Source organism: Phoenix dactylifera, chromosome 2 (genome assembly GCF_009389715.1).
Source record: "Phoenix dactylifera cultivar Barhee BC4 chromosome 2, palm_55x_up_171113_PBpolish2nd_filt_p, whole genome shotgun sequence".
Taxonomy (NCBI): domain Eukaryota; kingdom Viridiplantae; phylum Streptophyta; class Magnoliopsida; order Arecales; family Arecaceae; genus Phoenix; species Phoenix dactylifera.
The window spans coordinates 17,754,721-17,779,051 of NC_052393.1; the positions used below are offsets into that span (position 1 = coordinate 17,754,721).

At 39.2% G+C, this 24,331-nt stretch overlaps 2 protein-coding genes across 2 annotated transcripts; one reads left to right on the forward strand and one right to left on the reverse strand.

Annotated features, from left to right (window-relative positions):
• Window positions 1–222: 222 nt before the first annotated feature.
• On the forward strand, window positions 223–2,229 carry LOC103719981 (zinc finger protein ZAT5). The gene has a single exon (XM_008809476.4). It carries the CDS (start codon window positions 1,167–1,169, stop codon window positions 2,025–2,027), a length of 861 nt encoding a protein of 286 aa, XP_008807698.1. The 5' UTR covers window positions 223–1,166; the 3' UTR covers window positions 2,028–2,229.
• Window positions 2,230–7,502: 5,273 nt separating this feature from the next.
• LOC103719980 (superoxide dismutase [Cu-Zn], chloroplastic) lies at window positions 7,503–12,303 on the reverse strand. Its single transcript, XM_008809474.3, has 8 exons — window positions 11,890–12,303; window positions 10,806–10,867; window positions 10,688–10,727; window positions 10,363–10,458; window positions 10,234–10,265; window positions 9,985–10,060; window positions 9,747–9,800; window positions 7,503–7,839 (listed from the first exon to the last, which is right to left on the reverse strand). The coding sequence occupies exons 1-8, from the start codon at window positions 12,137–12,139 to the stop codon at window positions 7,811–7,813; spliced, it is 639 nt and encodes a 212-aa protein (XP_008807696.1). The 5' UTR covers window positions 12,140–12,303; the 3' UTR covers window positions 7,503–7,810.
• Window positions 12,304–24,331: the final 12,028 nt, after the last annotated feature.

Below are 24,331 nucleotides of genomic sequence, written 5' to 3' on the forward strand. Positions count from 1 at the left end.
CCGTACAAGTGATTGGATGGTGTGTTATGTGGCTAAACACACAGTATCAACAGTATGAGATTTTAGGACACAGATTTACTTATACTCATTCAATTTAATTTATCTGATTTATCAAAAAGCTTAAAAAAAATCTACAGTAGTGTATTATATATATATATATATATATATATATATATATATATATATGGCAGCTGCTTTACAAGTAGTCCCTACAATCTTTAGTAGTGGAAGTGTGAGGGCGGTGAGCGGGGCCCTCTTTGCTTTTCCATTGAAAGCCAAGCTAGCCACCCATCTACTTCTCCGATAAATAAAGCAAATGTACAGACATGTAAAAGAAGGTAAATAATGTCCACATATTAGAAACTCTAACAGGAAGAACAAAAAAAAATACTTAAAAGAAAACAAAAGAGGGTGAGGAGGAGCGAATTCTCCGTGGTTCTAGGCTTGCACTCCAACTCCCTATCACCGAGAATCCTCGCACTAGAAGTTGACGGTTTTGCTTCAAAGCCAACCGAACCTCTCCACCCCTATTCTTATCCTTCTTGTTTGCCCCCCTCACAATATTACTGACCTCCTCTCTTTTTAGCTAGCCCTTGTTAGAGAAGCAAGGCAAGGACATGCCTTTACCGTGCTCCACTTTTGTTTCATTTTTAGCTATAACTCCCTCTCCTTTCTCTCTAGCTATACCTGTGATTTTTTTGGAGCCAACCCTTTTCTTAACCAACCTTAGCTAAGGGGCCGAGTGCACACAACTCGGTTAGATAGCTCTTCCTCTCTGTCCCTTTCTATTTGTTTCTTCCCACTCCCCCTCTCTTCACTCCACACCTCTCCTATTTCCACCTAATTTCCTATATTTTAACTTCTCTCTCTCTCTCTCTCTCTCTTAGCTATATGTGAGCAAGTGAGCTTGGCAACGGAAGGAATGGCGGACTAATTCACGGTTCTTCGTCACAAGAGGAAAGGGCGGCTTTTGACTCCTCTCGCTATATATAAATAAATAAACTCCCACCCATCCCATCTTTGCTCTGCCTTTCTCTCACTATAAATATATTATCGACACCCTCTTCCACTCCATCCACCTCGCTTCCTCCATCACTCTACCTTGTTTTCTCCTCCTCCTCTTCTCTTTCTCTCTCGTCTTAGCTAGGGGAAGGGGATCGATCGAGATGGAAGCTCCAGAAGAAGCCATGGGCTCCAACAGCACCACCAGCAACGGCATGGGCGGCGAGTGTACTCATGGCGCCTCCGCCACCATCGTCGCGAAAGGAAAGCGCACCAAGCGGCAAAGGATCCACCCGCCGGCCCTGGCGGCTGCCATGGCGGTCACGGACTCCTCGTCGGCCTCCTCGGCTGATGCTTCGGGGAGCATCACCGAGGAGGAGGAGGACATGGCCAATTGCCTCATCCTCCTTGCCCAGGGCCGCGGCCGCTCCCTCGATCCCGGCCCCAAGCCGGAATCGCCGGCCGAAGAGGGCGGCGGGACCGAGAAGTTCACGAGCCGGAGATTCACAGAGGCGGCGGCGACGACTACCGGCGGCAAGGCTGGGTTCTACGTCTACGAGTGCAAGACATGCAACAAATGCTTCCCGTCGTTCCAGGCGCTCGGCGGGCACCGCGCCAGCCACAAGAAGCCTAAGCTGGCGATCCCGGCGGCCGAAGAGAAGAAGAAGATGGTCGAAGAAGATATGCTGCGGATGAGCATGAATTCTTTCCCCAAGGCAGTCGTCGGCGGCAGCAGCAGCAGCACCAAGCCGAGGGTGCACGAGTGCTCGATTTGCGGTTCGGAGTTCAACTCCGGCCAGGCGCTGGGGGGCCACATGCGGCGGCACCGGCCGGCGGTCATCCCGGAGGCCCCAGAAGCCAAGAAGGAGCGGACTATCCTCTCCTTGGATCTAAACCTTCCCGCGCCCTCCGACGACGACCGGCCCGACCTCCAAACACCGTCCTCCCCGGCTTTCTCCTTTGCCACCAAGCCGCCGCTCATCTTCTCGCCGTCGGCGTCAGCCCTGGTGGATTGCCATTACTGAGACCAAAATAATGGAAACAAAGCCATCCATTCTTTCTTTCCTTCTTTTTCATTTCATTTCATTGGCCTTTTATTTTTTTGTTCCAACAGATTAAACTGGGGATTATGTGGGTCATGTGAACTACTTATTCGCAAGTTGCTATTGATATATATCTATATATCTATATATATATGGAGAAGATTCTTTGAATTCTTTTTATCAATATTGATCTTAGTTTTCTTCGATTGAGCTGGTGCCCATATGCCTTCTGCGAAGGGGACGAGGAGAGAGTGCCATTGCGTTCACGTAAAGGGAGTGAGTTCTCTCTCTTTTTCACTCTCTCTCTCTCTCTCTCTCTCTCTCTAAGAGTTAGCTCGGTTTGGTTTCTCCACCACCAAAGAAAAGGCCGTGGATTAGGTTCGTCCTCCCATGAGTTTGTTTCGTTTGTAAGACACCTATCCCCGCCCAATAAATGCCAAAGGCCTAAAAAGAGACGGACAATGTGGCAACTTGGTAACTTTCAAGGCCCTTGGAGCCTACCAATCACCCACTTGGACCATCCGCCACCTCTCTCGCCCTTTTATTTTAAAGGAAATTACTTGTTCGACTCTAGAATTGCATGCACTTGATACTTTTACAGTGGCCAGAGCTTGCAAGTGACTCGCTTCGCTCCCATCAACCATTATATATCCAGCACTGACCATTTACAAAGCACCAAATTCAACAATTTATGCGGTTCTAAAATTCATGTACGCATCAATTATTTTGGCTTTCGTACAGATTTTTATGTGCATCACCGAAAACCACCAGCTACCGAGGGACCAATGGACAGAAGAGGTTGCCTAATATCTAAGCGCCTAGACATATCTCCTATAAACGAGGCCATCCCAACTCATTCCTCGCCTAACATCACGACATCGATGTAACATATCAAGTGCAATGCATGTGAAGCTACCACCGTATAACAACTCCTTCGAAGAACCGAAAAATTTCTTTCGATTAACCTTATATAATACTCCAAGATCTCATCCAAAATAGCTAGTTAGAAGATATTATTTTAATTTTCTGATCCTGTATAAGTACCCAAGACGAATAATCAATGTGGGATAAACACATGGCCGCACGGGTTCTCATAACTTGTGACCCCTAGAAAATTTGGCTATGGAATTACGGAAAATTTCCTTAGGGCTGATTTAGTTCGCGGAAAGCATTTTTCCTTCTAGGAATATGATTTTTGGGAAGTTGATTCCTGAGAAGAGAATGTCTGGAAAAGAACTTTTGGCGTGTTTGATTGACAATAGAAAAGTCATAGATTTTCAGAGTGCTTATGTTTGGTTGACCATCCACTTTCCTGAAAAAATTGTGTAATTCATATTATACTCTTAATAAAAATTAGGTCTTTAATTAATGCCTCTTTAATGTTGAAGGACTTTTTTGAAAAAAAATAAAAATTGAGTGATTTCTGACTCACGGAAAAGTAATTTTACATGATTCTCATGGAAAAGACTTTTTCATAAAACGTGGGAATCATATTTCCATGATAATACAAATTTTCCATCTTTTTTAAAAAAAAATCCAACCAAACAAAAGGCATCCATTATTTTTTCGTTGACCACACTTTTCTTCCTTCTTTTCTCGCGAACAAAACGAGCCCTTAATAAGCTTAGCTTAACGGCATCTTCGCGACTTAATCTAGGCTTATTAGACTTGAGTGCACGTTTTGGCAGTGAAAGGTGTGGGGGTGCATGACGATGCCACATGGGGTTGGGTGGATGCCCTTTTTTTAATCCATCGACTCCACCAGCCCTTTTTTTTATTCTTTGAACTATGAACTGTTTCAAAAGATTTTGATTGGTGGGATTCCTCTCAGCAAGTACAGTTGCCTGCTACTAGCGGAGTGCTTCACACCCTCAGCAAAGTGACGAGCTTTCACCGGCGTTTATGAAGTCAAGGGCTACTCCAGTAGTTACAAGTCGCTGGATGCTACAGCGAGGCCACTTTGCCTTCTGGCTTCTGCCGGATGCTGAGAACTACTTTTTGTGATAGAATTGAATCCATGGATGGTGGTTGGCGAGCCATTGGGTACAGAGATGGCAACACAAAATATAGTTTGAGGGTCGACTTCGTCATCATGGTTACCATCCTTCCACGGTATAAGCTTCCGTGTAATGGCTGGTTTGCTGATGACCGTTCGACTTGGACTTCGCAGGCTCCCGTGGTGGAGTCGGTGCCGCTTGACACTTTCTATGGGCTGTCTCTGGAATAATATCTTAATAGCCTTTCAGGAGCATTCCATGTTGCATGCATAAGAATCTGACTACTAAAATGAAAAATGAATAAATACTCCTTTTTTTGCACTGATTATTTTCAATTAATGAACAATCTGGTTAATTATAACTCTTTTTTTCTGTATGTCGCCGCATGTTAATCAAGAATTAAAACATATAGTGATTTATATAGATCAAAAGGATAAAAGCTTCTTCATATACTTTCTGTATTCAAAAAAAAAAAAAAAATCAAAATATTAAAAATGACTGAAAATAATTTCTATTATTTAAAGGAAGTCAAATTCCAAAAGAAGAAAATAGTGAAGCATACTACTATATTAAATCCATCGGCAATTAATGTCAAGCATTGAAGCATATAGCCATCAAGAAGCACATATATTGTTTCTTAGGATCGATATTGTTAAGGATTAATTTTATTTTTTCTTAAACAAAAGTAATCTTGGATCCCAGGTCATGCTAAGGCCTAGATTGTCGGTTCCTCGTTGTGATGATTGCATCTTTAGCCACCACTTGTGTGCGTGTCAATGAAGATTAATTAGGGAGGCTGTGTAGGACGAGTGTCCTTGCCAACGGCTATGTTCCTTCCTTATTTCCACATCATGTTTGCCATAACCAGTAAGCTTTCGCGATTGAGTTGAAGCTGGATTACATGGATAACAACAGAATGATGGGAAAAAAATCTTATGCAGCTATGCCTTCAAAGTGAGGCAATCCTGTGGAGTCCTCGCCATCATGAATAGCAAAAATGAACTCTATGAGCTGTGGAAAGAGAGAGAGAGAGAGCCGGGAAAACAAAAACGTTATGTGAGTTTAAAGGAGAGAGCCGATTGCAATTAAAGATACAAGAGAGTTTATTTGGATTTTGTGGTAGGATTTGATTTGGCCCGAATGGTTGTTCTCTTGTGATGTACGAGTGACTTATAGTTGCATTGTTTGAGTAATTTGTGGACATCTTGGGATCTATGGGTCTCTCTCGCAGGAGCTATGTATGATGGGAATCGAGGTTGTCACTTGGTCACCCTGTCTCGGAAAACAATGAACGGGATTTGGACAGGCCCATTGGGCATTCAGGCCCTTATGTATATGATTAGTTGCTTCTTAGGCTCGGCATGCGGATACTAATTTCTTGGGATGGATTACAGCCAGGTCAGAAAGGTAGTTGGGATGTTCATGAGAGGTGCATAGCTCCAAACCTATTTACACCGTTATTGGAGTTGAGAGGTATTGGCATTAGGTATTGGGGAAGGAGCAAGATGGTATCGAACAAATGCTGCAGTTGTTATACTCCTCTTGAAGCTGGTTTCAAATAAGGCAGTCACAAAGCAGAAAAAAAGAAAAGAAAAAGAAAAACCAGCGATTTGATGTTATCATTTTTTTTTCTTTTTTTTTATTTTTTGATAGCCGGGTCGAACAAGTAAGAGGGTGTTACCACTCAGCTCGCATTATATGAACATAACAAGATGAAAACGCAATGCAATGTCCAAGTGCAAAAAGATCTGTGTTTTTATGCTTCTACACCCTAAAACTTGTCTCACTTCTATCAAACACATAGATAAATAACATATAAGTATTCAGAGTTTTGGCACCGATTCGGCTAACCTTGCTCTAAACATTAGACACTGTATTTGTGACATCAAGCAGCATGTATCTGATAGTGTTAATAAAATTTTGGTAGGCAATAAGGCTGTCAAGGATGAGAGCAAGCAGGTAAAATCTTTCATAAAACTGTAGCTACAACTCCGTTATTTTCTGGATTCATGATAGTGATCTGGTCTATCTGCTAGGCCGAGCCAACATCACGAGGCCAAATGTTAGATATGAGTACGGCATAATATTTTTTTTCAAGACTTTAAATTGCTTGCATATGATCTGTCTAAATGCTGTCACCTGTAAATTATAGTACCGCTGCTTCAACTTGGATATGTGCAGAGAGGAAAAACGGAGCAGGTTTCATTTACCACTGCCAGGAGAAAAAACAAAGGTTAGCAGAAGTGACTTCAAAGCTGAGGAATGCCACCTAAGACGGTAGGGTCTGAGCGCTGTTCTCAAGCAACCAGTTTACTGTGGTTAACTGAAGAATTATAAGAGATTACTTGGACATCTTATGTGCACTTTGTTTTCAGTTTGCCAAGGTTTTCCATGTGATATCTTTTTTGCACATCTGCTAAATTGCATCTGATGGTCTGTCGGTGGCCATTGTAGCTGTTTCTCACCACTTCAGCTCATGTGATGCCTTTACACAAATTCCTGTTCAAGTGCCTCCTAGCTTCTCTGAATGGAAATTTATACATTTGTACTATCAAGATTATTGCAGTTGCTTTAGTTTTGTGTTCTTAATGACCTGAAATTATGCTCTTTTTTTTCTGAAGGAAAATGACCTGAAATTATGCTAATTAAAGATATATAAATTTCTGAGAATTATTTGTGTACCCTAAGGGTTCACTTAGAAGAAGCTCCAATCATTAATACTGGCACTTGATTTCTAATCTTCTTCAAAATACAAGTTCATTCAACTACTTAATCAGCATGTACCCAAAAAAAAAAAAACTACTAAATCGTCATTTTCTTTTCTTAACTTGCCAATTGTGATGACACTGAAGACAGCCACGGGCAATGAAATCAGTTCTTACCTTGGCACCCTTTGGAAAGATGGTTCAGACCAACCAGGATGTAAATTCTATTGCAAGGAAGCATTGCTCGCAACCTTCTAAAATAAAGGTAGGTAGCACCTTCTCCATGTTTTGAAAAATGAATATAAAGAGACCGGTGCGATAATTTACCTGCATACAAAGCAAAAGTTGCTTTATTTGTGTTTTATGCATTTTTTCATGAAAGCATAAGTTTATTGCTTACCAAAAGGAAAAAAGACAGAAGTTTATTGCCCCATCCCAGTTCTGTCAGCATCCAATTATCACTGATGTGACAATACACTAGCTATGCGAAAATTGCACTCCGAAAATTAGCTGATAATTAATTACAGATCTTGTGTTCATGCCCTGCATTACTAGTCTTGTGTATTGCATATCACTTGGTCTTCTAGTAACCTAAAGCAAAGTTCCAGGATATCAATGCTTGTAGTAATAAAAGTTTCTCTAATACCATGCCCCACGGATCCACAAATAATTTGCTGTTAATCTCCAGCTCCTGCCACCAGAGCTTAAACCCATCACAGCACTAATAAACTGGATTGCCCCTATATAAATCCAAGTTTTATCAATCCAAATGTCATGCCAATAGCATTTTGATGAGTTTTATTTTATTTTTATTGACCTGGCCAATCATAAGTCTTGATGTATTAATATGAGTACAAAAGAAACCAGACTGGCTTAAATTAACTCTGAATCAGGACTCTAAGTCCAACTTTCACTAGGTTACAAGCATTTATAACAAAAGGATTTATTGAAAAGATACTTGAGATTATGCCTAGTTGCCTTCCATATTACTTGTTCCTTGCACCTAACTCCAAAAAACACATTGTCCGCAGCAACTCAAAGTTGACTTCAAAACATCAATAAATCACATAACTGGAGTCAACCCAACAACACCTGCACATACAATACAGTGACGAGAATGAAAAGATGAGAAAAGAAAGGAAAATTATTGATAGCTGAACCTGTAGAAAAGGAATAGTAACTATACACAGAGAAGAGATAATAATTGCAGCTTGACCATGAAATCTAAGTAAAATGTGAATATCTGCACTTGAATTATTATGCCCCTCGGAACCATAACCTTCAGAATTTCGACATTTCTAGAATCAGGTAGGTTTAAAGTTCTGAAATTTACAAAATATTGGACAATTTGCCAAAAGTTTGGAAATAATTCAAATCATTGAAATAAGAAATTAACAAAATAAGTTTAGAATTATCTGTATGTTTATATTTTTAATAAAAATAATAAGCATAGGATAGGTTGGGACAAGAAATAATTGCAAAACAACATCAGCAGCAATAATAGATAGTGCCCTTAGCTTGTATGCTATTAGTTTTCTTGAATCAGTTCATGAACAAAACAACAAAAAAGTCCCCAAGAACTCTTGATTAATTTGACTCAACAATCATTAGGTCAAATGGAAAATATGAATAACTCAAGAAGTTTATATGATTCAGACAGCATTCTTCAAGCTAAGCACAAGAACTTATCCTGTTAGAAAGAGCAAATTATTTTTCCAGTTGGCACTTGGCACCATAGATATCTACAATGTCAATTGAAGTAGTTTTGCAAAATGTTATAATGATGCTTAAAGCAAGAGATTTGTGAAGTGAGCCTACAAAATTATCAGCTCTGATGCACCCATTTTTCCTATCTGTGCTCAAGACTTCAATGCTACCTAGTGATCGGCACTACACATATATTATGTAACCGGGTTAAGTTCATAATCATCTGTAATAAATTAATTATTATGTATACTTGGGCCCATAGCCGCTGTCTACTCTTGTTCACTAGTGTCTAAATATGCAATGCACATGAAGGTAGTACTCATCTGAATTAAAGATTTTATCATTCATGTAACTTGATACATACACTCCTAAATTAGGGTCGTGCAATTTTTTCTCTGATTCACCAACCTGCTAGTTCTTTTTATGAGGCACAAGAACTGAACTATGTGGTATATTTATTTATAATGGATTTGTTATAGTGATGTGGAGACAGGCAGTTCAGAGGTGCATGAGTGCATGATTGAAGTGACAGTCTGGATGATAATAGAATAGATAGAATAAATATACCTTTTTTGTCTTCATATCACCCAATTTTCCTCTCCAAGTTAAAATTGTTTGGAGGCCATCAGAGGCTCAACTTTCTTCTCAAAGTACGTAATTAGTATTCTAAACCATCAACTACAAAAATACATAATTTGTACCTCCCCGTCACATACCAACCTCAAAGATAATTTCCTATCTTCAATGTTCATATAGAGTCATTTACATCTTAACCTAAAATCTCAAGTCATCAAATGAATGCTCAATTGGCTTAATCATTCTATTCATCAGCATTTTCTTTACTGATGCTAATCAAATTCATTGTGAAAAATATAATATAAAAATACATGGCACCATATTTCGCAAAACTCAAATTGCATTGGCAAAACTTTCAGAAGAAAATTATCATTCTCCATATCCTCTTCATTATACAAATGAACTAAAACTTAAAGCATGGTTAAAATCTCACACTTCACAAGAGGATAACAATTAATGCAGCAGAAAGCCATATGAGGCAGATATGCCAATTTTGGTATTCAAAGACACAAGGATTGTTCCAAGCAAACAGCATGCAACGAGACCTTCTCTATACCATATATGGAACACTCAGAGTTAATCTCCACGAAGTACTTGGGATTTAGGAAAGCAATAGCTTATGATTTATATGTGTGTGTGTGTGTGTAGAATGGCTAGCAAAACTAGAAATCCAACAGATTAGCAGAAGAGAGAAAATGTCAAAATAATTTGCATACCACATGCCAATCGCCCTCCCGCATTTCCAGTGGTAAGGCTAAGTTCATGCCCTCCTGCAAACAAACAATGAGAGAAACTAATGTTTGCATCCCAAGAGGTACTTAGAGAAAGAAGGAAAATAGGCAAAAAAAAAAAAAGCAGATTAAATAATTTGATAAATTCTTTAATAGAAAATTCATAAGAAACCATTTGAGACCAAAAGATTCTAAATGACAAATATCCAGATGACAAGATTACCCTTTCCCAGATCATCCTGAAGTTCATGAACCACAAATGCTCTTCCAATAATTGCATTAGGTCCACTCAGTGGAATCTATACATATAACGAAGACAAACAGTCATGATGCAGAATGATCAAGGAAAGAAAGAGAATGAGAAAGTTTCAAAAATAGAGAAAAGTGGAGTAAGAGTGGGAACTAAGAAAGCACTATTATTATGTTATTCGAATAAAAGAGCTAAAGATCAAATTTGAGATTTTAAGCATACCTGGTTATCTACAATTGTTGCCTCAGCCACTCCTATATTTATTTAAAGCAAAAACAACAAGCATATCCATCAATTCCTATCTTAGGTCAAGAAGCAGTTTTATGGAGCTTGCTATTATCATGAGATTACCATCAGAGTTTGCAATTATGTTTCCCAGGTCACCTGCATGACGGATTTGGTCTTCTGGAGCACCATGGGTCATGTTGTTAGGGTTGAAATGCGCCCCTGTGAGGAAGGCCAGAGTTTAATGGAGGAACATCAGAAAACATGATGAATGGTCCAGAAAAAAATGTACGGGTAGATGGGTTTGACACCATCTCATCAGGATCGGCATAACTGACAATATTGAATTCAAAAAAACTACTGCATATTCAAAATTGGGCTAACTGGTTATGCTTTTAGTTCTATATGTTTAACCTTTTTTATAAAAAAAGGGAGAATGTTTCAAATTTACCTGTTGAGATGCACCCATTGGTAGTGTCCCCATGCTCATGCTGCAGGACGGGAAAAAGGCATTATCAATGCATTATCTTAAGGAGATGGTAACAAAGTAACATATCTAAAGCACTCACAAGATGGAAGCCATGAGGTCCAGGTGTGAGTCCAGAAACACAAACTTTTACAGTTGTGGGACCTGTCAAAAAATCCTAGAATTAAAAAATCATGGATAAATTGAAGACAAAAAAACACACACACACATAGGGAGAGAGGATAGGATCGCTAGCAGCACTCACCTCTCTCACTGTCATGTCATAAATTCATGACATTTTACAATGGAACCACATGAAAATAACCCAGATTTAGTTCCACATTGAAATCAATGGTCGAATTATTACCTGACGTTTTAGCTTGTAAAGATGGTGTATAACAGGAGACTACAATTTGTGGCTTATATCAGATTTGCATGCACATGGAAAAGTTGTTGGAGCCATGTAAGGATATATATGCATGTCCATATTAGCAACTGCTATTTGATGTGTCCAAACATAACTGTTGTATTAAACACTATTCATGCAATCTGGAAGTTCCAAAAATCCTGATTTTACTAATATCTAGATTAGATGACTCTGAACAGGGTAAAGGAAGATGAGAAGGATGCCTTTATGATAAACTCTCATCCCAAATGGACTGTATTTCACGCTGAATGCAAATAACAAGTCAAGGATCTTTAGCCCTCAGGTCAAATGGAACAAATCCTACGTTGCTAAAACCAAATAAACTCTAATACCATTACTCTAACAAGGTTAGCATAACCATAGAATTCCAACCTGGGCGAGTGGAGGTTCTGACATTCAAAATCTTGATTCTATCGGCTCTTTGATTATAAAATTACAGACTTGATATGCTCCTCGCAGTTCTTCTCTCCAAATAGAACTCATGATTAAGATTCGATAAAGACAAATAACACGATCAAAGTCTCTTTCCAGTGCACAAAATAAGCGCCATCCCACAAATTAGCCAAAAATTTGTACAGAAAAAAATGGTTAAAACACAGCCACATGTATATTTGTCATAATTGAAGCTTAATTAACAATAATTCATGTAAACACAAGAAAGTAAAAATTAGAAAAAGGCAACCAAGTGTATTCCAGTTTCCATCAGCAGAATGGAAAAGAACAAAGAAAGGCGAATCGGGAGAGTAAGGAGCAAGCAGACCGTTGTCTTCTTGGAGGAGGGTGACGACGCCCTCGACCTGGGAGCTGCCCTTCAGGACGGCGACCGCCTTCTTGGTAGCGGCGACGATGGTCAGTGCCCTCCCGGGGGCGGAGACGGCGAGCCTCGAGGAGGAGAAACGGCGGGGAGAGCGCCCGAGGAGAGTCGAGCGCAATGGTCGAGCAGGGGAGGGCACGAAAGGAGAGCACCGGGCGTGGGGCGGCGACGCGGTCCAGACGGTGCGGGCGGCCATCGCCGGCGAGGTTTCGGGTTGCCCCGGAGAAACCAAGAAGCAAAGGCCGCGAAGGCTGTTTTCTTTGGTCAATCGCCGCCGCTTATATTTAAAACCTTCACAGGCTGCCCAGCCGAAAGGCGACGTGTGATCGTTTCTGGAAATTTCTGCAGGGTGACAGCATGGCCGTGAAGGGTTCATTGAACGGGTCTTGCTGCAAGGACGAGGCAGCATACCATGCCGAGTTACTGGGCCCAGCTTTGCTGCAGGCCTGGCCCGTTTGCCTTGGATTGAAGTGGAGAACATGGAGGCCCTCAATTAAAAAATAAGATTTTTTTTGTGTACGTATGCTCCTAAATATTAAAATTTATATAAATATGATTCTAAAATTAATATTTACATATATATTCTTATAAAATATTTATTTTGCATGTATATCCTTTATTTTTCCTTTTTCTTGCATATGTGTCTACACCATGCTGTCAAAAAATTAGCAGTTTAAAATAAAAAATGACTGAAATATCCGTAATAGGTAGATATACAAAAGAAAATATTTGTAAGGATATATATTTAAATAATACTTTGCGAGAGTATTCAAAAAATTTCATATATTTAGGAGGGTTTACATGCAAAAAATTCTAATTTTTTTTAAGCCTGTTTTAACACTGGGATTTGGTTAATATGGCATGACTTTTAACTACTTAAAAAGTAACAAAATTTACCAACAAACAAAAACTTTGTGTTATGACATTGAAAAAATAATGTTTCAATTAATTTATTATAGCAATTATTTGAAATATTGGATGAAAGCAAAATTTTATTAATAATATATATTTAACAACAAGATATCAAGTTGAGTAAAATGTTTACTTGTAGAAGTAAAAGATTGAAAATTCAACTACAACTCAAAAGTGCGGTCAACGAGAAAGTAAAGAGATGTTTCTTATTTGGTTGGAGTTTTCAAATGAGAGAGACGAAAAAGTTGTATTTCCGTGGAAATATGATTCCTACGTTTCATGGAAAAGTCTTTTCCTTGAGAAACATAGAAAAGTTACTTTTTCGTGATCCGAAAATTGAAATATTTTTATTTTTTTTTCAAAAAGACCCTTAAGCATCAAATCAAGGATTCTTATTTAATCCAAAGCATTAAAAGCCTAATTTTTATTAAGAGTATAATAGAAATTACATATAACTTTTTCAGAAAAATGGATGGTCAACTAAAAATAAGCACTATGGAAATCTGTCACTTCCCATGATCAACCAAACATGCCAAAAGTACTTTTCCGGTCATCTTCTTCTCAAGAATCTATTTCTCATGAATCATATTCCTATGAGAAAAAATGCTTCCCGCGAACCAAATGAGCCCTATATTCTTTTCTTTCTTTCTTTTTTTTTTTTTTTTGGTTTAGGCCAAAAATGGCTGGGCCGGTTTTGTAGACTGGGCCAAGTTTGCTGGGTTTTCTAGTTTCTTTTTCAAACTTTTCTAAGGTCCGTGGGTGGTGAAAGAATAGACCAATGGCAGTTTCTTAATGTTTCCGGCTCATCTGTAGGCATAGTAGTAGGGCGGAGCTCACGATGCGTTAAATGTATCAGAACATGGAGCAAAACATATTCTCTCACAGTCAAGTTGAAGAATCGAATTCTAAACTTCATGCTCCTTCACCACCGTCCATGGTCCAACTGATGGGATGCAGCTCCAAAAGAATTTCTGGCTGGAGCGACTAGAAATTAGAAGCATTTTTTATGGCTGCTTGATAATTGGCGGAGACTTTAATGTCATCACCTTATACCGTAATGAAAGGAAAGGGTAAACCCAAGGTCGAAAAGATTTTGCTGCATTTCAGAAGTTTATTAGAGACCTTTATTTGACAAAATTGCCTTTAAAAAGATCAACAGTTTAATTACATGGTCTAATCTAACAAAAAAACAAACATTAGCAAGGCTAGAGCGTTTACTTATCTTGGTTGAACGGCAAATTATAATGATGAATGCTGCAATGCAAGTTAGCTTTCCAATTGTTTGGCAGGGCTTTATGTAAATCCAATAGATCTTTGGTACATGTAAAAGATCAAAGAATCCAAATAGATTTGTTTGGCTAGATTTTTTCAATAAGATCCTAAATTATTATAAACAATGTCAGAGTGAATCCATGCTGCAATACCTCCTAATCTAAATAAACAGAATTAGGTCTGCTCCGATGCTACTTTAACTGCCATGCCTTCGACCCAAAAGCAAAATTTGAGTATACAAAATAGGGTGGTGATTCTTGAGCAAGAAAACTTCATAACAAAATCAAATTTTTCCAAAAAAAAAAAAGAAGGATCTCTTCGGAGAAGTTCATCTCGCATCTAGGAGTCCTGAAGTCATTACCAGCGTTATGGAATACAACTTCTATCTTGGGTTAGAAAATCAAAATCTATATAGACCAGTGCCGGAACAAGCTGACATAGAGGATAATGTATCGATTTCAAGATTGATTAGCATTTGCATTCAAAATATGCCTCATGAAATTCAGTGGGATGGGGGTGAGTTCTAACTTTCAAGATGCTAAGTTTTATAATTTTATAATGACTCTGGTCTCTTATCTCCTCTTTACAAAATTCTTAGAACGATCAAATATTTTGTCTGGCTTGCTTGCTGTAGCAAACTTAAGATGAAAAAGAACATGAACAGTTAAAAAAAAAAAAGGCTTCTGAGTGATGCCTACTTTCTTCTTTTGTGGTTCATATGAAGAATCCACATGGCACTTCCTTCCGACACATCGATATTCTCAAATTTGATCAATCTTTGAATATCAGAGGAAAACGAAGGAAATGGTCGGCTTTTCCTTAACATGCGAATGGGAAGAAGACGGGTGGGCACAAGATAAAAAAAGATAAGAAATAGTTTCTTCTAACTTAAAAGTATAAAAATAAAAATAAAAATATGTTTGAATATTTCTATAGTATTGGATTGATATTCTTATAAAAAATGGAACCATTTAGTTTATATTTTTTAAAATTTATCCAAACCCAATCCATATTCTAGCTTTAGACTGTATATTTTTTTTAAAAAATTATTGAGGTTCTTTTTTTTCTTTTCATAAGATTAAGGAGAAATAGAGTTTGATTGATAGCGGATCATACTTAAATAGGTGGTCCAATCTATTAATTTTATAGAACTTTTAATCCAAATATGTATATATATAGCTAAAAATATAAACTTCAGAAAGAAAAAAAAAAATACCATATTGGTGCGGATAACGTTACTAAAATCTACAGTCGTCGCTGTAGGTGGATGTTCCGGCCAGCTTGATTTTATTTTGAGAGTCATTATATATTATTGGGCTTATTAGGGTATTTTGCTATTTGATATTTTTTAGGACTTGTTTTGGTAATTCGTTATTTTGAAAAATTTTTATGAGACTAGTTTTTTTTTAGAGATTTATTTGCATATTATTATTTTAGAATCGTTATGAGATTGTTTTTTTAGAAATCTTTTTGTTATTTTTTAATCGAGTCCATGCACTTATTTAAAATTATTAAATAATTTTAAATTATTGAATGATTTAGAATGATTGAACAAAATTGTTTGCTTTCCTTCTCTTTCATTTTAGGACGAGAAGTTGGAAAGCATAAGGATGGTAGTTCCCCATTTTTTTTAAACTATATACATCCCCAATTATGTCTAATCACTGGGGTTGGTGGCGCATGGTCCAATGAACACCCGCATCGGGATACGAGGCCTTTGGGCCCGTCTCAAAGACTCAAACTTACTTTCCCATGGCCATGGATGCCCCCCTCACTTGGGTGGCGAAGGTCAACTTTCATGCTGCCGCCAGGCCGACGCATGCCCACGGAGAAGCTGAGGACTGCTTAGAAGGCCCTCTTCAATAAAGTAGGGCTTTAAGAGGACCCTACAGTCGTCACATCAATATTGTTATAAAAAAAAATATATATTTCTATCTATTTGTTGCAATATACGTGAACAATTTTATATATACTGAAAGATCGATGTAGTTTGATAAAATCGATTAAATTTGACATAATCAATCATCCTAGCCAATCATATGATTTTAATAAATGTGATAGAACATGTACGGATTTATACAGACCTCATTAGGGCTTGTGCCTTAAAGGATAAAAAGTTATATTGTATTATTATATATAATATAATAAATATTCTATTATATTATATTATTATTATATAAATATAAAATAAGGTTGAGGGTTATTTTAGAAATAAAAATAAAAAAAATATTTTACTGATAGAGAAAAAAAATATCCTTTCTTCTCAGACTATTTTATGAATAAATATTGCTTATGAAAAAATAACTTACTTGTCTAAAAAAAAAGCATCAGAATATAAGTAAATTAGTCAATAAAAAAATTAAATAATTTTTTTTATAATATTTATCCACTAAATAATAGAATTATAGAGCTCTCAAGCCTCCCACAAGAGGCAAATTTACCTGTGGATTTTCATGCCCTTTTGCTGTATATGTAGGTTAGGTAGTTCAAGTTTTGCCACATAATGCCGATGCATGAACTGTAGAAAATAAGCTTCATCCAAGAGTAGAATTAGAAAAAAAATAAAAGAAGAAACAATTAAGTTAGATCCACCACTCCAGTTCTCGAATGCATGTAGGGTGTCTTTGGTTGGTGATCGAAATGGGAATCAAAATTGCCATTCTTCCAATGTATTTGGTCCATGGTCGGAATTAGAATGGAATTTAAAAACTTGTGGAGAGCAAGGGTTGTAATTTTGGAAGATTAGCATATTCTTATTTTCTGGAATTGGTATGAAAACAGAATTTTTTTCAACCAAACGGTTGGAATAGAAGTCACTCATTTTTATTTTTATTTCAGAGCCCAACTCATTCCAATCAAATTTGTCCTTGCTTGTTTCGACATTTATTAGGGATCTTTTTTTTGCTTAAAAAAAGGGGTAGGGGGAGGAAGGGATAAGCCCACTCCCGCGTAGCATTCCTCACTGGGCCCCCGTCCCGCTAGGAGAATGTTCGATATGGGTAGATACCGTTTTACTCATACCCTCTCGATCCGAAAGTGAGTACGTCACATCTGGCACCACCAAAACTACCAGTGGACCAATAAGTGCTCATAGACTCCAAGTTCAAGCAGTGTCACCACATTTTAATCGACGCGCGGGTGATGTGGGAATTTATTTCACATATTTTCTTAGTCTTAATTGTTTTGTTTTAAAGTGTTTTGTATGTTCTTAGCTCATTTGTCTAGAATTTAGGTGTCTTCTATATTTATTTAATTCTTGAAAATTCTAGGCATTTTGCAGGTGTTTAATTATTGAATTTGGTTGAAATTGGGCTGGTCTAGTCAACCCAGAATACTGTTCGGTTTTTGGATTCTAACTGGAGCTACATACCTTCGTTTCATATGTTGTTTAGCTTGTTGGAAAGATAAGACATAGACCTAAAACTTTTATGAAGATCACAAAACCATGTTATGCCGTTTTGAAGTCCAAAACTTAGCCGAAACGGAGAAGTCTGAATCTGTCCAGAATTTTACTGCGGCCTAGACCCTATTTCGGTTTTCAGCTTGTATCTAGAGTTATATAAGTTAGAATAATGCAAACCTAGGTGCGTTGGAAATCTGAGAATGAGATCTAAAACTTTCATGAAGGGTCCAACTCCAAAGTATATCGTTTTGGTGCTCTAAATCCAGCTGGGAGTCAAGTCTAAAAATCAGCCTAGATTTTCGGATTTCAGCTAGCAGATAGGGAGGAAATCTGTTTTAAAATTCAAAAAAAGGAAATTCCGAGAAGAGGAGGGGGCCCAGCATATACGAAGAGGAGGACAAGCAGATAAAAAATAAAAAAATGCAGAGAATCTGAAATTCCGAGAGGAGGAAAATCTGAAATTCCGAGAGGAGGAAAAAGCTGGAATTCTGGGAGAAAGAACGGAATAGAGAATTTTTGCAAATACAGAGTTCTTTTCCTTTCTCTTATATATATATTATTATTTTTTTATTTGCTGAATTGTTATTAAGAATGTTGAATGCGAATTTATGTTTGAGAAATAATTAGATTGATTTATTAGTTATGATTTGCAAGTTTTCTTATCCTAGGGCTAGGACGTAGTCATTGAATTTTTGATATGAATTGAGTATGGTTGTATTGAATATCTTTTGTTAATTGCAATTTGATGATTTCGGTTTTCATTCTTGCAATTTACTGGCCATGAATTGCATGCTTAAGATGTTGAATGAAGTAACGAAAGTTGAAGTTCAATATTAGTTGATGAATTTATCAAACATTGGTGGTGTAGTTTAGAAATAAATGCACACCCTTGTGTTGCCCAGATAGACAACCCAAGAGGGGTTGGGTTTTACACTAATTTTGCAATTAAAACGTTTGTGGATAACTAATTAATTCTTTTTGCAGGTTAATTAATTAGATGCTGTGAGCAGTGAATGAAAAGAAAGTGCAAATAACAAGACAATCACAAACACAAGGATTTTATAATGGTTCGGAGCTAACCCTTGCTCCTACGTCCACTCCCCAAGTCTCACTTGGAAATTCACTATAACCCCTCGGATTACAGCCGGTTGTTTTACAAGCTCACAACCAAACTTGTTGTTTTACGAGGTCACAACGAACTCGGTCGGTTTTTCCAGGCTCACCGACTAGAACCACCCCGATTGTTTTTTCGGGATCACAATCGAACCCTTACACCGTTGGTTTCAACCTAGGCTCACCAACAAACCTATACACCCTTGATTCAATTCCCTGATTGAATCAAGTAAAGACCAAATGGAAAGAACAAAGACAAACAGAAAAATAGAGCTTCTAAAAAGCAGATATACATCGATATAACTAAGAGAGAAGTTTAGAGCCCTCAAACACGTTTGAGTTGGAGTAGAGAAGGGCTTCTTGAACTTTCTGTCTCCTCTTGAATGTCTGGAAGACTTGAAGGCTAGAGGAGACTTCTTTAATGCTGGGAAGAGTCGGTTGAATAGAGTTAATGGTGCTCTTCCTTCTTTTTCGTTGAAAAATCGTTTGCAGATGAAGGATTCTTGTTTTCTTTGAGTGGAATGTTTCTTCTCTCCTTTGCTACAGTCCTCTGTGGCTATTTAAGCCATTCCCCACGGAAACTAGCTGTTAGACTCACTTTACTAGCCGTTCTGCACCCTCTGCACATCCTGACAATGTGTCCGTTGGGGTCGGAGTCGACTCGCGCGATCTGGAGTCGACTCGGCTGTAGCGGGAGTCGACTCATGCTTTTCTGGAGTCGGCTCGGCAACTGTTCCGGATTTGAATTAAAGTGAGCTTCTCGACTGGGAGTCGACTCGACTTAACCCGGAGTCGACTCGCCAAAACCTGGAGCTGACCTGGCATTTTTGGAGTCGGCTCATCCCATAAAATCCACAGAGCTATTCTTCAACTTGGCCCACTCGAGTCGACTCAGAAATACTGGGAGTCGACTCGGCGCTCAGAGCCCGAACTCCCGATCTTCTGTCTTTTGGCTCGTCCAGTCTTGGAGTCGACTCGAGCTGTTCCGGAGTCGACTCGGCTCTCAGTTTCCGAAACACAGCCTTCTGTCTTTTTGGTGTAGCGCTGCCTTGGAGTCGACTCGAGCTGTCTTGGAATCGACTCGCGTCTCAGAGACAACAATTCGGTCTTCTGTCTTTTTGGGGTCGCGCTGTCTCGGAGTCGACTCGGGCATTGCGGGAGTCGACTCGGATCTCAGTGTCCGAAAACTGCTCTCTGACTTTTGCCTAGTATAACACTGAGAGTCGACTCTAGCTTTCTTTGGAGTCGACCTGCCAACCATCGGAGTCGACTCGCGTTCCTCAAGAGTCGACTCGGCTCTCAGGGTCGAAAATTGCTCTCTGACTTTTTGTCTATAACTCCCTGGAGTCGACTCATACTACTCCAGAGTCGACTCGGCAAGCTTCGGAGTCGACTCGCGCTCTTCAGGAGTCGACTCGTTGACAGGTTTTGAATTGAGTCTTTCTGTTCATCTGTCTGTTCTCAGTCGGAGTCGACTCGTAATGTTCCGGAGTCGACTCGAGCCTGTGCCAGTGCTTCTGATACGCTTGGAGTCAACTCGTAATATCCCGGAGTCGACTCAAGTCTCAGACTTTGGTTCAACTTGACTTCTTAACTTATCCAAAATATCTTGAACCAAGTCTAGACGCACTTAACCATAAATTTATAAGATTTTCACTGAAACACTAGATTGAATTCATTAGTAAGCATAAGATATACTCAAATGCTTTGATCTCATCAAAATCAAATAGGGTTATGATCAATCACTCCACAATCTCCCCCTTTTTGATGATGACAAAACATTGAGTATATGTACAGTGAATTGCGCAACACACAAGGAAATTTATTGATAAAATTTTGAAATGAATTCAAGTGTCTGGTTATTTAATTTATCCAAACTTGAAAGGTGTGAAATAATAAATTTTGGAGTTAAAGCTCCCCCTTTCATTTGGAATTATATAAGCCTTCATGTCATGCAATCAATTGTTTGGCTTATTTGTCTTTAATGATTTTGCTTTCTTAAAAGTTCAGATTCTCCCCCTCAACATATGCATTCAACTTGTTTTGATTCTCTAAATTTTCTTTTAATGCATTGAAGCTTTTGAACTTAAATTTTTGGTTTTTAGAGGAAAAATCTGTCACTTTGTTCTTGAGTAGGATTCAACTAATCTCCGAATATCCCTTGAATAGATTCTGGAGTTACTCCATTAGGAGCCCCAACAGAGAGATAATGAGCCTCGAGGTATTGAATCCACTTAGAACAAATTATTGTGTGTTTTAAAAGTTTTCCTTTTTATTGATTTTCTTTTTCCTTTTACATATCTATTAAATATATTCTCCCCCTTTTTGTCATCATATAAAAAAGGAAGTGAGTAGAACACACAAGCAAGCAGAGATCAATTTGCACAATATTGAAGAGAATTTGTCTACTCATTGTATTGATGTATATGTAAGTACATTTGTGAATACAATAAGTAAAACAGAAAATACATGTCAAAATAAAACAAAATCAGCTAGGGTCTCCTCGAGGATGTGGCTCCTCCTCTCAATCTGTTTTGCTCCATGAGGAGACCGACCCCGTCCACAACATTCCCTAGCTGGGAGATAATGGCCGAGGTGGCCCTGCTATGTGTCGTGGAGAGCTCGGTCAGAGTCTCCTGAAGTGTGTCCAGCTTGGCGATCAGCACATTCGCCAAGCACTCGGCCCCCTGACTAGTAGTCCTCATATCTTGTTGGATGTCATCGCGCATCTTCCGAGTGTTGCTCGTGACATCGCTCATGTTGGAGAACTGGGCTTGTATCAGGCTCCTGACGTTGAAGATCTCCTCCCTCAGATGAGCCGTCATCTCGGTCACGGCTGATAAGGAGGGAACCAACGCAGAGGAGGGTGCAGAGGCTGGACCTCGGAGCTCCCTCAGCAGGTCGTCATCTCTAACAATCTCCTGCCGCAACTCCTGGAGCTGCTCAGGAGAAATTCGAACCTCCATGGGCTGAGTAGGTGGAGCTGAGGAGGAAGGTCCGGCTGAGGTGGTGGGAGCTGAGGTGGAGGGAAAGGTAGGGAAGTCTGAATCAGGATCTGGACTGGGGGAATGTCTGGTAGTAGGTGTGGAGGAAGATGGTTTCCTGACCCAAGTTCCCTCTACCTTACGAAACCCCATCCTGTGTAGGGTTCCCTCACGCATGCGATCTGTCCATCGCAATGCGCGAGAGGGTTCCCCCTCAGGAATAGGAATCTCAGACTCCCTAAAAATAAGTGTGTACATCATCCCATAAGGAAGGGTGAGCCTAGGTCTATCTAGTGGCTCACATAAGTATCTATAGATCATCTTGGGGAAGTTGATAGGGGTGTCTGGGAGAATGTAGTACATGAGGGCTAGGTCCCTCTCAGACACAAAATCAAATCGGCCGGTCTTAGGGAACAATGACCTAGAAATGATGCTCAGGAAGAGCCGCATCTCAACAGAAAGTGAGCTAGCGGACACCTCATCTAAGGGGGACTGGGGTGGACTCCCTAAAATGGCCATAAGGGCCTCAGTCCTATCCTCGGGGTGTGTAGGAGATACCCCTACTTGGGGAAGGTGGAGGATTTGAGCTATGAAATCCTCGGAAATAAATAATGGGACACCGGCTACGGTTCCCTCTATCCCACCATTTTCCCTACGCACAGTTCCATAAAACTCCCTAACTAGACCTGGGTATGTGGGGAGATCTAAAGAACAAAAGAACTCTAAACCCTGGGCCCTCAACCTCTCCCCTATGGTGAAGCCCTCCCGGGAGAGATAGTCAAAGTCGACGTATCTCCCGGTGGAGACCGCCTTCCCGGCGCACGGTCGCGAGGGAACCGCCCTCGGCGGGGAACGAGCCGGAGGTTGTGGCCTCACGGGATCGTTCCGAGCTTTGGAACGTCGCTCGGCACCGATCGCGGGTTGGGGCCTCTTCCGGCTTGGGACAACTGACTTACGGGGCATGGTTGACCTAGGGATGAGGAAAACACCTAAGGGACGGAAGAAGGTCGACGGAAAAGCCCTAAGGACGGTCGGAGACGTTGTCGGAGTCGGCTCTAGGGTTTGTGAACAGTGGCGGCGGTGAATAGAAGTATTGATTAAACGCTTGGATTAGGGTTAAAAACTCGGATCCCGACCGCGAGTCGACTCCTGTAAGTCTCGAGTCGACTCGACCTCGAGTCGACTCCAAAATATGCACGAGTCGACTCCCTTATGCTGCCATTGATCTCGAGTCGACTCCCGTATATGTGCGAGTCGACTCCCCCTTACGAGCCGACTCTGAAACTTACTCGAGTCGTCTCGAACTCTGGCACGTACCTAAAAATCATGCTCTTTTCGTGCCGAATGAGGGAAAATCTCTAAGTTATGATCTGATTTGATGATCATAGATAAGAAACTCTATATTTTGCACAATCTAATCATCAAAATCAATGAGCTAGAAGAGAATATTACTAGGATGGATCAATCACTCCTAATTCTCTCCTAAGCACACTAAATCTCTCTTCACTCAAGGGTTTTGTGAAGATATCAGCTAATTGATCATTAGTGCAAACAAATTGGAGTGTCACATCACCATTCAGAACATGATCTCTTATGAAGTGATGTCTTATCTCAATATGTTTAGTTTTTGAATGCTGAATTGGATTTTTGGTTAGATTAATTGCACTTGTATTATCACAATTAATGGGAATTTTGTCTTGTTTAATGCCATAGTCTTCAAGTTGTTGTTTAATCCACATAATTTGTTCACAACAACTCCCGGCAGCTACATATTCAGCTTCAGCAGTAGATAATGCAACCGAGTTTTGTTTCTTGCTAAACCATGAAATTAAGTTTTCTCCTAGGAATTGACATGACCCGCTGGTGCTTTTTCTATCAAGTTTACAACCAGCAAAGTCTGAATCTGTGTATCCTATTAAGTTCAGACTAGATTCTTTAGAATACCATAAACCTATACTTTTTGTTCCTATTAGGTATTTAAAGATTCTTTTTACTGCAATTAGATGAGATTCCTTAGGATTAGACTGATATCTAGCACACATGCATACACTAAATATGATATCAAGTCTACTTGCAGTGAGATACAATAAAGATCCTATCATACCTCTATACATCTTTTGATCTACAGATTTACCTGATTCATCTTGGTCTAGTTTGCATGATGAGCTCATGGGTGTGCTGATTGACTTGTTTCCCTCCATATCAAACTTCTTAAGCATCTCCTTGATGTATTTAGCTTGATTGATGAAGATCCCTTCTTTTGATTGTTTGATTTGAAGCCCGAGAAAATAGTTCAGCTCTCCCATCATGCTTATTTCAAACTCACCCTACATCAAGTCAGCAAACTCTTCGCAGAGGCGATTGTTAGTAGCACCGAAAATAATATCATCAACATAAATCTGCACTACTAACATATCTTTGTTTTTCTTCTTTAAAAACAGTGTTGTATCTACATTTCCCCTAAAGAACTCATGATCTAGTAGGAATCTGCTAAGTCTTTCATACCATGCTCTAGGTGCTTATTTCAAACCATAAAGAGCTTTGTTCAGTTTTACACATGATTAGGGTATTGATGATTTTCAAAACCAGGAGGTTTACATACACCTTCTCATTAATATACCCATTCAAAAATGCACTCTTTACATCCATTTGAAATAATTTGAAATCCTTCGAGCATGCAAATACTAATAATAATCTAATTGCC

Coding starts and splice junctions, on each gene's coding strand:
- LOC103719980 (XM_008809474.3), bottom strand. CDS start 12,139: ATGGCCGCCCGCACCGTCTGGACCGCGTCGCCGCCCCACGCCCGGTGC. Junction 10,459..10,687: donor CAATGGGTGCATCTCAACAG/GTAAATTTGAAA, acceptor CCTTCCTCACAG/GGGCGCATTTCAACCCTAAC. Junction 10,061..10,233: donor CAACAATTGTAGATAACCAG/GTATGCTTAAAA, acceptor TTATATGTATAG/ATTCCACTGAGTGGACCTAA.
- LOC103719981 (XM_008809476.4), top strand. CDS start 1,167: ATGGAAGCTCCAGAAGAAGCCATGGGCTCCAACAGCACCACCAGCAAC.